The following is an 18,051-nucleotide window of genomic DNA, read 5'->3' as shown; positions in this document are numbered from 1 at the left end:
TACTTCACTTAAAATATTTCAACAAATTCTTAATTAACTGGCAACATCTACATGTTTTAATGTTCTGAATACCTACAAAGAACATTATTATAGTTAGATATCACTTATTTTACCAAACGCAGATTATATTTCTAATTTTCTCCCTATGAAAATTTATTTTTTTGGTGCTTTTATAAAACAGCTACCTTTAAAAAGTTAAGTTTCTCCCTCAGAAATAAAAATCTGAACAATTGCTGTATTTTTAACATATGCTTTTATAGCATTTCAAAAGCAAATCTTAATTCAAACCAATACCTTTAAAAATGAAATTAAAAACTCAGTTTAATTTCAATGGTTTTCATAAGGTAGGGAATGCAAGCCATGTTTCTTATTTAATAAACACAACTGTTGTATAATAAATACAAAATAAGGAAAAAGTGATAACTATTATCAAGGGTGAAACAGTATATAAACTTTAATCTAAAAGGCTGTTTCCTACATCTGCATTGATATAATCTGAGAATTCTCTATCAATTTCATTTACAGAAGGAATCTCTGTAAAATTTATTATTCACTTTCATGCCCCAACATGGGAAGTGGTAGGCGAATATCTGTAGGAATACAACTTATTGTCTGCTCCTCCACTCAGAAGTAACTGCATAAAGGGAGAGAAAAAAAAAACACAGAAGTAAATATAATTATTTCATATGACAGCCAAACCTAACTTAATACTGATGATTATGATCACAGAAGGAATTATGGATGAACAATTACCTTGCATTGAGAATTAATAAAGTATTAAATAGGCCAATTGCATCAAATTTCATTACTATATTACATATATTATATAATTATATAGTATATTAAATTTTTTTAAGTGGTGATTTTAATTTGGTTGAGGCATAATATGCTATTGTACTTTCTATGACACATTTGCTAATACGTAATATTATTACAAGGGTAGTACAGTTTTACCTATGTAAGAAAATTAAGTTTTTAAAGGATAGCACATTGTTTGCAGGTAAATGGATATTACAAATTAGTCAAATAACCCTGGGACCTATATTTGTTTGGAAAGAGTTTTTAGGTAACAAGAGCTTATACAACAGAAAAATAATGAAATTGTAATTCTTTAAACACATTTTATAATCCAGATAGGTAAGAGTTTTCTAAGTGGGAAATACTTTGATTCAATTACACTGAAGTAGCAAGTTTATGGACTTAAAACTTTTATTAAAACATTTTATTAAAATACTCATGAGAAAAAACTGCTTCAAAATATTTAATATTAATATAGTTTTTTTCTTCAAATGAGATGTGAGATTTTATGAATATCAATGAAACTTAGAATACAGAATTATAAATGTCAGATACACTGAAAGTAGTAACTCTGTAAACACAAACACCAGATTTATCCTAATAATATAATACAGATTCCTCTCTACCAAATAACTAATAAATTCTTACCCCTGTGTCTGTCCAGTCTACACTCAGAACTTTGTCTTCATGAGCAGCCAGATCATAGAGAGGAGCCTTACAACTAAAAGATGAAAAAATTAATGTCTTATATGCATTTCATAGTACTAAACATACATGAATAATTGTTTATACTTTTCTGAAAATTTTAGTTTACCACCCTTGCCCCAATAACCACTTAATCTTAAAAGTCTGAGTATTTACTTGGCTACCTCTCCTGTTTTTCCTGTGTCATTAGCAGACTACAGAGAATTATTACAACAAATGTATTCAGGAAAAATAATGCTATTTATTTATAATTAGGCCCATTTTCACACTTCCTTGACTACTTTTCTTTTCCCTCCAAATCATGGCTTTATATATGCTTTGTCTATCAAACTGAATGCTGGTAACACCTAGATTTGTATCATTAGCCACAAATTTGATATGTATATCCAATTTGCTGACAGCTAAATGTCCTATGGGCATTACAAATTTAAAACAACCAAAACAAAACTCAATTTTCCCTTACAAACATGTTTTCTACTCTTTCCCATCATAGTAAATGACACTACCAATTACCCAATTGCTGAGGCAGAAAACATGTGCATTATCTTTGATTACTATCTCCAAATTCTATCCCAGAGGTAATCCTGTCAATGAGCTATCTTCAAAATATACCTCGAACCCAATCTTCTCTCTCATGCTACCATCATAGTCCAAATTACCACTATCTGTCTCTTGAATTACAGTAATTGTCTCTTTGCTTCCATTCTTGCTCTCCTACTTGAAAACCTCCAAAGCCTTCCTCATCACACTTCAAATAAAACTCCAAACTCCTTGCCATGGTCTGTAAGGTCCTGCTCTATATAACCACTACCTGCCTCATGTCCTGCTACTCCACTCCATGAACACTGGCCCTCTTGCTATTCTGCCAACACGGCAAGATCCCCCAGACCCCTGCCCTTATCTGCTGTTACCTTCTGCCATGATCTGTGCATGGCTCATACCTTCACTGTTCAATTCACTACAACAATATCACTCTCAAAGAGAGGCCTTCCCCAAAGAAGTGTCCCTTTACTCTGCTTTATGTTCTTCACTGAACTTACTACTATGGTCAGAAACTACATGCTAATTATTATACAAAGTATCCAATTAAAATGTACATACCTTCTAGATATTAATAAATCATATATCATAAGGTAATACAGAAAGAATGCAGATTTAAATAAAAACAAACAGGTATTTGGTTACTGCCTCTCTGTTCTACTTGTAAAAATATGTAAATAAATTGTATATGCATTCTGTTGGTGGCTCTGTACATATATTATTATCACAGCACTGGCTGATGAATAAGAAAGGAATCTTTAAATTTTGGTTATCTTTAAAAATATGTATTTTTATTTAGTTTTCTATTAACATATAATTTATAATTTGACCACAATTCCATTCATTCAGACCACTGGCCTTCTAATTCTATAATGATCATATTTATATTAAGGTTCAGGATTTTTTCCCCTATTTTATATAACAAGGTCAGAAAGATGAATTTCATAAACTTGTGGATTTTTCTTTTCTGGCAAAAGATAAACTATCACTATTAAATTCATTCAGAATGCAAAAAACAACATTAACATTAAGAAAATCCCTTGGATTCTGGCCTGCCTTTTTGATATCAGTATGTATCATTTCAGCGTTTATGACCAAGAACTTTTTTTCTACTTTTGTGCTTTTGGATAGTCATTTCAGTGTTCATTTCATTTGGTCTGTATAAAATACACAATTGATATATTTCTTTAGTAAATCATAAATAGGCATTACCTTCTTGTATCCCACAACTTGACAATGTTATCTAAAGAACCTGAGATGAGCTGCTGCTCGTGGGTAGGAGACCACTTTACTGATGTGACCCAGCCTGTATGTGAGGTTAGGGACAGTGACACCAAAGAGCCATCTGAATAAAACAAAAAAGATAACAATTATTAAATTTCAGAAAAGAAAGTAGGCAGAATAACCCCCAAATAACTTGTAGAAAATTATTTTTTTATACACATCTCTAGTGAAAAGAGAAATCATTATTTGTATGTATTTTTCCTTTACACAACTTACCTTTCGTTCGGGGATCCCACAGTCTGATATGCCTATCTGTACTTCCAGATGCTAACCGTTTACAAAGTGGAGAATAGGAGATACAATTAAACACTTTATTTCCTGTCTGGGGGGGGGAATAAAAAAGGAAAGAATGTGTAACCAGGGTGGACTAAGAGTAACCATCTTTAGAAGTTCACCACTTAAAAACTCAAAGTTGATCAGAGAAGCACCGAATTTATGTCTTACCAAAGTTGACTTAAGACTGCCAGACTCAACATCCCACACTCTAATTGTGTGGTCCCAAGAAGCACTGCAGATTTCTTCAGTATCTGACCACAGAACCGAGGAAATTGCTTCCTTGTGGCCAGAAAGGGTCACTATGGGAGTCTAGAAATGAAGGACACCCAAAAGGGAAAGCAATTTCAGTTTACAGTAATTGAAACAATAATAGTAGTTATTACTTCTGAAGCCCATTTGCCAGATATTTTGTCAGGTGCTTAAGCTTTCATATCCTGCCTTATTTCTTCTTTACAGCAATCCTCCAAGATGTAATTTTAGATGAAGACACTGAAGTCGAGAAAGAGAACTTGCCCAAAGTCATTCAGCTTATAAGTGGCAGAGCTGAGTCTGAACCCAAGTATTACTCCAAAATTTATAGTCTATCCACAATATTCTGCTGCTTCCCCATTCTACTTTTCATTTTGAGGAATATTAATATTAACAGTAATTTAATTCTCCCAGTTGACAAACATGTTATATGTCGAAGTTAGTCGCAAAACGTCTGGAGTCAGAAAGATCTAGGTTTGGGTTAAGGTGTTGCCATTTTCTACACGACTCATCCAGGTAAATTAATCAGTCTCAACGGGTTATTCTCATCCCCTCATTTCCTCAACAGCCAATCTTTAAATAATATCCATAGCTCATTTATTAATACTCCAAAATCTTTAATGTCTTTCTCAAATTAAAATCCTCAAACTCTAGGTATAGGGCCTATCTTAAATACAAGGAACATGTGAAAGAAAGAGGGAAAGAACTCTGAAATGGGGGACATTTAATCTACTTTTGTAACTCCATTACATTTAACCTCCTTAAATGTTAAAGGAGTTACACTAGATCAGAGATCTGCAAAACATTTGATAAAGGTCCAAAAAGTAAAAATTCTAGCCTTTCCAGGCCACATACAGTCTCTGTTGTATATTCTTGTTTTTAAAACCCCTTAAAGACATAAAAATCATTCTTAGCTCTCTGTAGTACAAAATAGGCCACATCCAAGTCACCTGTTGGGCTACAGTTTGCCAACTCCTGCACCAAATGATCCTCAATGTCTCTCTCTTCTAACTCTAATATTTTCCTGAAAGAAGTAAAGGAACCTGATAGAGGAGTGAGGAACACAACCTCTGTTGTAATCCAAAACAAAATTAAAAGGCAACATGAATATAATCAGAGGCTCTAGGAAAGGAAATGGTATGATAAAGTGATGGGTAAACGTACATGAATAAACAACCCCATTCCTAGGTATTTAACCAAGAAAAATGAAAACATAGGTTCACACAAAAAAGTTCCACAAATATTTACAGCAGTTTTATTTATAACTGTCAAATATCCAAATATCCTTCAACTGGTGAATGTTTAAGCCAACTGCTATATATCTATACAACAGAATACTACCCAGCATTTGAAAGGAAAAAAACATGATAGCCAATGACCTGGGCGAATCTTTTTTTTCCCCTCAAATGCAATATGTTATGTGAAAAAATGCTTGATGCAAAAGGCTACATACTGTGTGACTCTGCTTATATTTTGGAAAAGGGAAAATTACAGGAATGGAGATCAGACAGTGGTTGTCAGAGGATGGAAACAGAGGGGAAAGGTTGACTACAAATGAGCAACATGAGTTTTAGGAGATGGCGAACTGTTCTGTATCTTGAAAATGTAGTAGTTGCATATTCCATGTATTTATGAAAAATCAAAAGCTATACATCAAAAAGTGGATTTTCCTATATGTAAATTAAAAAAAAAAAGGCAGAAAAGTCAACTATGGCACCATTACTGCAAACAAACTTCAGCAGAATAGTACTAGAGAAAAAAAATGCAATTTTGAGAGAAAATGAGGAAAAAAAACCTTATTGTATATTAATGTATGAAACAAATGACCAGTAAATGAACTGAGTGAGAGCATTACTCATATTAATAAAAGTCAGGTACTAGAAAGAAATCCAAAGAGAAGATAACTATGTTTGATATTTGTCTTATTTTGGTCTTAAAAATCCAACTTTTCCTATTATTTCTAATTGCAACACAATTTTCACTTCAAATAGCACTTCAAAGGTTTTTAGCATAACTTCAATTAATAATTCATGAATGCATAGATTTAAAATCTATAAAAATCTAAGTGAGAAAAATGAATATATTGTGATTTCTATCAAATAAAATGAACAATGGAAGCAAGTTTACAAATGTACACACCTAAAAACAACTGGTATCAACAAGGAAATAAAAAAAGTCTAATCTGTATCAGTAAATTCAAAGAAACAAAAAACAACAAAAGTTATCAACAAGGCACTGACTGTGAGAAAATATAGTACCTGTATCAGCAAAGACCTTGAATCCAAAATTCATAAAGAACTCTTACAAATCAATGAGAAAAAAATAAAACACTTTTAAAAATGGGCTAAAAATAGGAACAGACACTTTACAATTAGATATTGAAAGGCTGAGACTTCAAATCTACTATACACCAGCCCAGTATTTAGAATAAAAATTTACACATCTACTGAAAGAAAGTGTAATTACGGCTGACACAGCAAGACAAAAGGAAACTTAAATATGTAAGATTAAATTAACATATCTGTCAATAAAGACCTAAGCCAAGTATAGTCAGTTCTCACAAATATATACCCTTGTTAGTCCCAATTGCTCTGTTTTTTGTTTCTTTCTTGGTCGATTTGTGGATTCTTCCATTTCATCTTCTTCATCTGTAGGGACTGTATCACAGAAAATTAGATTTGATAGTTTTAAATTTTAAGGTAAACATTAATTGCAAACAGTCTCAAAGAATTCTTATATTTCTGGGTATATACTTTATGTTATCTTAACTGGCTAGGGAATGAATATTTCTCCTTATTTTGGTTAATAGAAAATTACATATGAAAACAGTACCTGTTACCAATCTTCCAAAAGGAGAAAGCAAAAATTAAGCATAGTAAAATTCTAAAACCTAACCAGTTTGGTATTTTATGTCTTTAAGATTATCATTACGAATATTCGTCACTTTACCCTACATATGAAAAAAATTGCTTACTATTAGTTGTAGGAGAGTTCTAGCCAGATTGTATTTATATCATAAGGAAGGGAATGACATGGTTAACAAACACGTTAAAAGGAGATACATTCCAGCCATCCATATTTACTCTTCTCGACTATTTCACTTTTCTAACAATCAATTAAAAGCTTTTCATAGATAATTATTTTTTGCTTGATTAAAAAAAAACTTTGCTACCCATCATTTGGCTGTGTAGCAAAGCCAGATAGAAAACCACAAATTTTAATGTTCTATAACTAAAATGTCAAGTGCTTTTCCTAAACTAGACTATAAACACCTTAAGAGTAACAACGAATCACATATAATATCTCATTTACCCAGTACTATCAAAAAATATTTCACAAAAGGAGAAATTTCTACACAAACCACTTTCTGCCTCAACACTGCCTGCTTTAAGGACTTTTGGAAAATCAACTAAAATGGATTATATACTTCCTGCCATTCTACACATAATTATTTAAAACTATTTAAACTTTTCTTGACACTCTCTCCTTGCCCCAACTCTACTTTGTGAGCTGCACTTAGGGTATTATACAGTAATACAGCAATTTCCTCAGAAGTTAAGAGAGGTATTCTGATCTGTTTACCTGTGCAATAAATAGTTCTGGGGATTACAACTTTTAAAAATATCTGTGGGTTTTCCCCTCTCTTTTCTTCTATCAGTGTCTTCTTACTACTATCAAGGTACCTTCCTCTAACAGTCCTCCCTCCTCCACCTGTAATTGGTCCTTCTAATCTATGCTTTCAAAGTAAGAAAATTAAGTTTAGTTAAAGTGTATTAAAAAAATTTTTTTAAGTAAACCAACTTAACTAAGAAATTTCTCTAATAGTAAAGTACATCAAAATGACTCAGAAGCTATTTTTGTTTATTTCCAGGCTTCTGAATAAGGGAATTCTGAGAACTAAAGCAGTTATGTCCCATTGCACCAGACATGTTGTTGATACTTGGGGGACTCGGTGACGTTGTCCAATAAATAGGTGTGGTGGGGTAGAAAAACACTTCGAAACAGAAAGAAATATACTAATTTTTCTCTATACTGTGGTACTTTATTTGTGACCTAAAAAGCTCTGGTCCATTTTTATGGCAAAATATGGACTAAAAAAGTCTTCTTTCACTGAAATTCTTTAAGTATCATTAATAAGTCAAAGTAGAAGAACTATTTCATTTACCTGTAGACCAGATCTTGAGCATCTTATCCCAGGAGCCACTGCAAAACTAAAAAAGACATATATGAAGGGAAAAAGCGTATGCAATATAATCCATCATATTATTTGGTTTTTCCTGCTATTTAACCTGAAACCTTTACTTGACTCTGAAACCCTTACTATTATGGTATCACCTATCTCCCTGTTTTCCTAGTCTCTGGGAAGTTGTACCCTCAATCTCATGGCAATTGGGAGAGCTGTCATTCTTGGAGGTCTTATTATGCTTTGGGTTTTTTTGGGGGGAGGGGTTGGATTTATTTACATACTTCTTTATTTACCATAGGTACTGGGGATTGAACCCAGGACCTCTTGGATGCTAGGAATGCACTCTACCACTAAGCTGTACCCTCCCCCCAGAGCTATCATTCTTATATGGCCCTGTACCCTGGGCATGGTTGCTTAGATGAGGGTGGGCAACTGACCTACACTATGCCAGTAAGTCTCTTCCTTCTTTAGAACTTTTGTTTTTTGAAAATTTGAGAGTTGAAGTTAATCTTTTTCCAGGAACAGGCAGCACAGGATATAAAACCTGGGAACACTGAAGGCCAGATTTTATTGCCATGTGAAGAAAGCCAGTATGAGGTGAGAGAGAATGAAGTTAACTTGGAGAGACAAGAGAGGGTGGGGGTGTGCTGGCCACATTCAAGTCTACTCCGTTGGTTCCTGAGACCCAAATACTCATCACCTTGCTCATGATGTGACTGGTCACTCCTTCCTTGGATTTCACAATCTTTTAAGCTAAAAAAAGTTCAAGATGAGTTTCTGTCTCTTATAGCCAAAAGACAGGATACAGTTAATTCACTTACGTTTGGACTCAACATGTAAACCTTTCCTATGGCTCAATGTGAATTTACTCATAAATTTTTACCTTTGAATGCAAAAATGTCCTCTGTTACGCTAGCTGGTAAAGAAGTGCTGAAAGAACACTCTTAAATCTGGAATACTTCATTGTGGTTCAGAGAATGTTCAAGAGGTAAGAGTCTGTAACCCCTCATAAGTCAATACCGTGTTGCCCTCATGGTTTGATTTCTTTTTAGCTAATTTTACATTTGTCATGATAAAGAACAGATCAACAATAATAGTAGAACAACCCCTATTAACAGTAACTTTAGTGTATGCTGCCTTAGGTGACCAACTAGACATTTTCAGTTGATGACAGCACTGTGAGTAGCTACAAGCCTAAAAATGTCAATTGGTATGATTTAAGAAGGTTACATAAAGAAATTACTTGTTTAACCTGAATTCTTAAAATTTGTGCAATTTATATAAAGTTCTAAACCAGAGGTACAGAGTGAGGGAGTGAATCTTCATATCTCGTATGAGTACTTACTTTTAGTTTGAAATCATATTCTTTAGTCATCAACTGTTATGAAAGTAGACCGATCACAATGACTTTATGTAGAAAAGAATTTTTTTTTTGCACAAGAAGCTCAAATTCTAACTCAACACAGTACTAGTAACACAACAGCTCTTACCTTAGTTCCTGCACTATCAACAGCTACAGAGTCCACAGTACTAATAACACAACAGCTCTTACCTTAGTTCCTGCGCTATCAACAGCTATAGAGTCCACACTGCCGGCATGACCTCTGCAGCAGTGCAGGGCTTTCACTTTGTTTCTTTCCACGTTCCACTCCCACAAGAGAACAGTCTGATCCATAGAGGCACTCAGTAGTAGGCAGGACAAACTGTCTGAAGAGAGGAGAACACAAGAATAAGAAACAAATTACCATCAAAATTTAAAATAGTGTCCTGAAACCAAAGAACTGAAATTTGTGTGGTTGTTGAGAAAGATGTTCAAAAGGTAGAAGACCTCATACGGCCAGCTTTGAAAAAGAAGCTAACTTACGGTGTAAAGGAAAGAGTCTTCAAAAATACTACAAAAATATGCATTCAACACACTTAATATTAACTCGAAAATGCTTATCATCTGATATAATTTTAGTCAGGATTCACTTCCTCTGACTTACAATTTTTTTTATATAAGTCTTTTCTTCTTTACCACTATATATTTGAAAGACCCCATAATACTTAGGCATTTCTTACCCTGTCCCCATTCTGCCCCAGCACTGAAAATGGCTTATTTTCAGTTCCCTAGGCAGGATTCCTCTAAGTTTAGGTAAAGAGTCCTAACCTCTTTTCACCCAGGCCACATCTTTTACAACGTCTGTATGTCCCACAATTGTCATTATTGACTTTCCTTCCAAGGACCAGATCCGAGAAGTCTTATCATAAGAACCAGTCAAGATCCTACAAGGAGAAAAAAAAAATCCTATGAAGTACAAAAAGCAGCTTTTTTAAACCCTGAAATCAATTATGTTTCTAAGGCAATGACAAAGTAAACCTGGAGGATTATATTTTTAAACTCTTCTTTAATATAAAGATTAAGATTTCAAAACACTAGATTAGATCAGAAGATATTACATTTGGCTTGACCTCCTAAAAATAAAAATATAATCAGCAAACCCTAGATTTAGTTTTTACTACTTTGTAAATACTGTAACTCCCAGGGAAGCCTAATAGTCTTTCATATTTAGCCAATGAAAACCATAAAATAGTAACCATTAAATAGAAAAACAGTAAAACCATTTAAAATAAAGACAGTACAAACATCAACTGTGTAATAACTCCAGGACATTCTTTTGAAACTAAGCTCCTACTATGATCCATTCTTGAGGTGTTTTCCTACAAATAAGGCAAGTGGGGGTTTGCTCTGAACCACCCATACCTTCCTGATTCCAGTCTGCCCCTTTTAGCCCCAAAATAGCATGATCTGCATCTTCATGGTAGTAGACAAGCAGATCTGTGGCTATAAAAGGTATTTTTTTTTCCTTTTACAAAACAAATTACATTCTTGGTCTTAAAAGCAACATACTCAAAGCAAATAAATGCCCTAAGATATGTGACCTATTCAGAAGACAAATGTCACACTAACATCTTGAAATAGAAAAGAAAACCTGTTAATAGATATGTTTCTTCTTGACTACACTGAATTTGAAGATCTTTGGCATGGTACTGATAAATGTATCACAAAATTACTTTCACAAAGAACAGATGATCAGAGGAAAATATTCACATAGCGAACTTAAAACGTATACAAGAACACGCATCAGGCAATACCATTCCTCTGCCCCTTCAATTGCACTGATCCAGTCATCGTGGAACATGCATTGCTCTGGCTGAGGTGCAGTGTACTTCTCCACGTACTCTAACTCCACAACCTCTTCCTAGTCACAGAGAGAAACCGGAAATCAATTAGGTGGGGCAGTTTCTGGATGGTACCTTATGAAGATATAGGACCCCTAGTTTAATTTATCTCCTTCATGTAATTTCCTTTCATAATCTAGAAATTTTGGAGCCACACAAAAGGTGAAAAACTTTATTTGATCTAACAGTATGCTAAGAGTAAATGTTAAGAAATATTAATGACCTTGGAAACATGTTAAAAGTGGAAAAAAAGAACACAAGAAACTTTATAAAATCATAAAAGCGTATCTTTAACAGGTAGAGAGCTTCCATTTACAATGAAAAAGTTCTGGAAATAGATAATGGTGATGGTTGCATAATACTGTGAATGTACTTAATGCCACTGAACTGTACACTTAAAAATGGCTGAAAGATAAATTTTACGTATATTTTACCACAGTTTCAAAAACTGCCCCCAAAATTATAAATGCAAGTATAAATTACATTTTAAATTATAAAAGCAATATTAAGAAAGTTCAAAAATTAAAGGGGGAAGTCACTATAACAATAACCTAACTCGTAAGTTTATTATGTGCACAATAGTTTTATACACCATTAGTAGTAAACATATATTTGCTATTCCCTTTCTTGACAATTCTTCCACAATTAAGTAGGTATCTTTCCATGTTCACTCATCTACATTTCTTGAATAATATACTCTCAGAAAAAAAGAGGGGATTTCAAAATTGAATATACAGAAACTGAAGCTCCTATTTCAAGAGAAAACAATAATGGAAAGGATCTTGGCTCCCGTATATAAAGGCTGATTCTCAAAGGAGTTTTCCTACATTATCTGGTAATACCTTAAGTAAAATAGAGCAGGTAAGCATTTGAACTTACTGATGAGATGTTTTCCAGTTCCATGTGTTTGACCAAAGGCATTCGCAGAAACTGGCCCTTGATAAGGAAATCAAACTCCACATGTTTGTGGAACTCTAAAGAAAATACACAACAAAATTATCACTCTTAGAACCTGAAGTGGTATTGGCAGAGCTAAATGAGAGACCCCCAAACAAACAGGTAACTATTACTCCAGTGTGGCCTCCACATTTCTCCAGAATTTCTCCATGGCACAATCAGGCCATGTATTCCAGTACACTATGTGATTTTGAAGAACAGAAATACTTTGTTCTGTCGGTATAAAAATATTATTGTTGATAGTGCAATTATTTCAACTGCAAGGTTTTATTCTGAGGGAAATTTCAAATATATAACAAAAGTAGAAATAACATAATGAATCCTCATCCTCATTGTTCTGGCAGCTCAGGGACAATCACCTATACTCTTCCCTTCACTTTCCTGTTGGTTTATTTTAAAGCAAACCTCAGAAATGATATAATCTCTGTAAACACTTTAGAATGTATCTCTAAAATATAAGGACTTTTAAAAAGTCACAATGTTAAAAATTTAATAATTATTCCTTTTAATATCAAATAGCCAGTCAAAGCTCCCATTTCCTCGTTTCATAAATGTCTTTTTACAGTGAGCTTTTCAGAATCAGTATCCAAAGTCCACATATTATATTTGATTAATACCTTTTATATTTGATGAATAGGTTTAATAGTTCCCTTCTTTTTTTCCTCCTTGCCATTTATTTGCTAAAGAAACTGGGTCTTCTGTTTTGTAATATTTCTTACATTCCGGCTTTGGTAGATTACATCTTCGAACTATCCTTTAACATGTCCCTCTACCACCTACATACAACCTGTACATTAGACAGACCTAAATGATTGATTAGATTTCAGGTTTGTTTGTTTTGGGCAAGAATATGGAGACTCATATACTAAAGCTTTGTATACTTGTCACCCAACTTCAACAATTACCAACTTATGACCAATCTTGTTTAATCAATACTTTTGCATACATTGTTCATATTAATTTTATGGGCTAAAATTTATACTCATATGATAGCATATGTTTAATGTGCTATTTATATATTTATATCTTTATAACGTTTTACTTCATACTCTTGAATGTTTATAAAGGTTTGTTTTACCCATTAATTTTTAAATGAATTTTAAACACTTAAATAAAACACTGGCATTAATATTTACATTTGTTATTACATAAAAAGAATACTCAAACACAGATACTATCATTTTGCTTTGTAGAACCATAGCACCTGGGGCCCAAGCACCGAGATGCTTGTTCTATGCCTACCCAACCTAGTCCTCATGGTGTCTTGATTACTTCTACATCACAACTATTATACTAAAATCTTTACTCCTAAATCTCAACCATCTTATCTCGATATTACCCTAAAAGCATATTAAATCCAATATTTTTCCCTGAAAACTTATTTCAAAGCATTTTTCAAAGTGTCATGTAGCAGGGAAATCTATGTTATAATTCATAAATTTTCTTGTTATAAAATGAATGAGTATTATAAAATAAGACCAAAAACGGAAGTAAAATAACGGTGTGATGTATTTTAGTCTAGTTAGTGACACTGTGCCCCCCTCCTAACTTCTCAGAGTATATACACCCACCATTTTTGGTCTCCAGCAATTTATTGATGATGTTACTAAGGTCAGCAATTTCAGAGGCTGCGGGGATTGAGAAGGGAACATCATCCACTGCGTATCTATAAAGAGGAAATTGTATGTCAAGGTCAAATCTATGGATATTTTAACAAATGTGCATAATTCATTCAACAAACATTTCCTGGGTATCTAATACATGCTAGACATTCTGCTATATGAGGTTAACAAAAATGAATTAACCATGGTCTCTGTTCTCAGAAAGGGTTAAAGTCTGATAATCAAATAAAAGAAAACTATGTAAGAACAATGTCATAAGTGATATATAAAATGAGAGAACAAAGAAGTCGTTTCAACCAGAGAAAAGAGGAATGGGAGAGCAGACTCTGAAAGGATGCATGAAAGAGATCACTCTTAAGCTACATTTAGAAAAGTGAGTTTCTGCTAGGTGAAGGGGGAGAAAAGAAGAAGGGGTGCAGGAAAGCAGGAAGAGCAGCAAAAAATTAGCTAAGAGTTATTAAACTGCCCACCCAGCTTATTCCAGAAAATGTTATTGTACTCTGGACAGTGACCAATGATAAGGCTAAAGAGATATACATGAAGTGGTTTAGATACTGTGTGAAGTACTTTTTGCTTCTTTCCCTAGGTAATGAGGAGCCATTGTCAAAGTTAAAGAAAAACCATCAGAATTTTGTTTAGTTAGATCCTTCTTGGCAGCACTATGGAGACTGGATTAGAAGCACACAAGACAGGAGGCAGATTAAGAAACTTGTAAGAAAGAATGGGAGAAAATACTTGCAAATCATGTATCTGATAAGCAATTTGAATCTAGAATATATAAAGAACACTTAAAACTCAATAATAAAGACAACCCTATTTTTAAAATGGGCAAAGAATTGAAATAGACATTTCTCCAGAGAAGATTTACAAGTAGCCAATAGGCACATGAAAATATGCTAAATATCACTAGTCATCAAGGAAATGCAAATCAAATCACAATGAAATATCATTTCATACCTACTAAGATGGCTACAATAAAAAGACAGATATTAAATGTTAGCAACGATGTGGCAAAATTAAACCCTTATTCATTGCTCATAGGAATGTAAAATAGTACAGTTGCTTTGGAAAAATCTGGCAGTTCCTTAAAAGCTAAACATAGAATTACCATTTGACCCAGCAACTCCAAAGTTTATACCCAAGGGAAATGAAAGTATATATTCACACAAAAACTTGTTCATAAATGTTCACACCCTACTATTCATAATAGCCAAGAGGTAGAAACAACCCAAATGTCCATCAACTGAACAATGGAAACACCATGTGATATATCCATACAATGGAATAATATTTTGCCATAAAAAGGAATAAAGTACTGATACATATTACAACATGGATGAACCATGAAAATATCATACCAAATGAAAGAAGCGAGTCACAAAAGACCATATACTTGAAATGTCCAGAACAGGCAAATCTAGAGATGGAAAGTAAATTAGTGATTGCCTAGGGCTGGGGGGATTTGGAAGGATTTGGAGGGGGGTATACCTATAGCTAAAGGGTGATGAAAAATGTTCTAAAATTTTGTGCTGATGGCTGCACAACTCTGCAAATATACTCAAAACTACTGAACTGAATGCTTTAAATGTGAGAATTCTATTGTATGTGAATTGTTATCCACAACCAGTAAAATTGGTTACCCATAACCAAACCAAAACAGAAAAGTCTGAATTAAGACTGTATTTGTGGGGAATGGAGAAGTTTCAAAAAATGTTAAGGTAGAACTTACAGGGCTCACCAAAACATGCCACAATATATATCTCTTTTTGCCACAATTGGGGGTGGAAAGGTGGTGGCTGGGGCTTCAGATTTTGTTAAAATGAAGACTCTAACTCAGTAGGTCTTGGGTAGAGTCTGAGATCTGTTCTTTCTAGCCAGCTCCCAAGTGATGCTGCTGCTGCTGTGTGATACCACACTTTGAGCAGCCAGGTTACAGTTATATGTTTATCATGCGCAAAAAGATAAGCAGTTATTTAGGTTCTCCAAAAGGTAGCAAACCCTAGAAATTAACAGTTTTGGTTTACTATTTTGGCCAGTAAAATGAGGGAAGAAAAGCAGCATAATATACTTACATATGTACATTATACACACATATGTGAATAAATCTATTCCCCCCCCTCATTTTATTGATCTGAACATATGCAGAAGGAAGAAGCAAGAAGTTTAATTTTCAGGTTTGGTTATCTTTTTGGAAAATCTAACATATATACATACGACATTTATCTGTTTATCTCAGGGTTAAAATACAGCGATCTATTATTTCTTAAAACTTCATGTGAATCAACAATAACCTCCACAAAACTGTCAACTGGAAAAAATACAGTGGTCATGCTACTGTATCACCATATTCCTGGAGAAGTATTTAGACTAAGTATACATACTCATATGTATTGATAATACAATTTGTGTATACTGTAAGCAACAATACAAGAGGAGTGACTATGATTTACCACGTCAACCCATAAAGTTACAAACATGGAATAAAAAAATGTAACCTCCGTTGAGGTGGGAGTTTTCTAGTTTATAGCTGACATTAGATCGTTAATACAACAGACATTTATTATTTATCATCAGTACCAGAAGAACCTGACAAACATTTGTTGCCTCAGTCAATCCAAGAAGTTTAATACACAGTCCCCACCATCGAGACTTACAATATAGATGAAAAGACCAAACACAAAGTTAATTAATAGTGTAATATACACCACAAGGCAGAATATAATTAGGTTTCAAATGAATGCTACATACTTGGGGCCCAGTTGTAAAGTTGATAAAAATGTTTGTATATACGTACAGGTGTACATACAGATATATATGTGTGTGTGTATGTATATGTATACATATGTACACATATGTATACATGTATATGTATGTATATAAATACACAAATCTGTAACCGAATTGACTTCACATTCTTATCAAAAACCAGTTCTACCAACCCTCTTGAAAGCTCCACTTTCCAGTCTGGTTTAGAAAAGCGTCGTCTATCACCCACTTTAGGAAACGAAGTTGTGTTTTCAACACTGTAACATCACTAGCAGACATCCTGTAACGACTAGGTCCATTTCATTGTTCACTATTCAATTACATAATGCGTTTCATGCAGGAAGCAAACCTGAAGCCCTTCAGGCCTCTCTACATTCATAAATCAAATTATTTACAGCCGGAGAAGCTAGGCAGGAGGGATCGGCGATCCCTGAGAAATCCTGGCAAGGTACCGCTTCCACTTGAGTGGAAAATGCGTTCGACCGAATCCAGTAAAAAAAAATAAATAAATAAACGGGAAAAAGTGAACTGACGGCGAAGACAACCAGGGATGTACAAGGTCATATCGAAGTGGTCGTTTTAAAGTATCCCGGTGGGGGAGAGGAGGGGACAGAAAAGGAGTACGCATACTTACTTCTTGTTATCAGTGAAGAAGCGTGTCTGGAGCTGAGCCATGGCTTGCCTGCAAAATACACCAGACTTCTCTACATAAATGTGTGGGGTAATAAACAACGAGCACTCTGGTCTCTAAGGACTACAAAAAGAAGCAGCTCAAAATTAGACTGCACGTGTGAGAAAAAGCTGCAGTCGAACTCCCGGCTTCCGCTTTCCTTCCTCCGGCGTCCTCCGCAGGAAGACACGGCGAGGCAGCCCTCCCACAGGCCCAGCCCACAAACATCAACTACCTATTCCTCGATTTAGGCGTCATCGATTAGTAAGCATAATCTTAAAGGCGGCGTGTCCCTTTACTCTGGGTTTTTTAAAATATACTTAAGCTTGTGATCGATTATGAATTTAAGGAAGGCCTGATCCAGAACTACTTCTTCACCCCCTCCCCGGCTTTTTTTTTTTTTTAATTTTATGAGACTGTCCTTAGATCCGATCAGTCAAACGCAGCTCCTGGATACTACAAGCCCCAGAAAGCAGCGCTTCTCAGACGCTGATAACCATTGGTAATTGTAGTCCTTTTTTTGCCACGCTGCCCTCAGGATATCTTATTTGCATTAAACCTTCCCGACTCCAGCCGAAAGCTACTTTATTGCCTCTGCCTTCAGCTTTAATTTACTAAAGGCTTTCGGGGTTTATTTTCTCAAGCATCTCCCAATCAGGCTGACAGTCCGCCGAGATTTTTCTTGGGCTCTCGCCACTAACTGCAGGCTTTAGATCCAGGTGGGAGGCGGGGATACGAGAAAAGGGCGAATCAGAAGGGAAACAGGCGACGGTGGC

The 18,051-nt window shown here is 34.5% G+C and overlaps 1 protein-coding gene across 1 annotated transcript; it reads right to left on the bottom strand.

Annotated features, from left to right (window-relative positions):
- Positions 1-239: 239 nt before the first annotated feature.
- Positions 240-17,623, bottom strand: WDR12 (WD repeat domain 12). Its single transcript, XM_010991741.3, has 13 exons — positions 17,240-17,623; positions 13,789-13,883; positions 12,140-12,234; positions 11,174-11,280; positions 10,188-10,303; positions 9,591-9,745; positions 8,018-8,063; positions 6,424-6,509; positions 3,772-3,912; positions 3,544-3,649; positions 3,256-3,388; positions 1,447-1,519; positions 240-634 (listed from the first exon to the last, which is right to left on the bottom strand). The coding sequence occupies exons 1-13, from the start codon at positions 17,278-17,280 to the stop codon at positions 557-559; spliced, it is 1,272 nt and encodes a 423-aa protein (XP_010990043.1). The 5' UTR covers positions 17,281-17,623; the 3' UTR covers positions 240-556.
- Between the last annotated feature and the right edge of the window lie 428 nt (positions 17,624-18,051).

This window comes from Camelus dromedarius, chromosome 4, assembly GCF_036321535.1.
Source record: "Camelus dromedarius isolate mCamDro1 chromosome 4, mCamDro1.pat, whole genome shotgun sequence".
Classification (NCBI taxonomy): Eukaryota; Metazoa; Chordata; class Mammalia; order Artiodactyla; family Camelidae; genus Camelus; species Camelus dromedarius.
The sequence above is the reverse complement of the archived record's forward strand: the minus strand, read 5'-3'. Positions and strand labels throughout refer to the sequence as shown.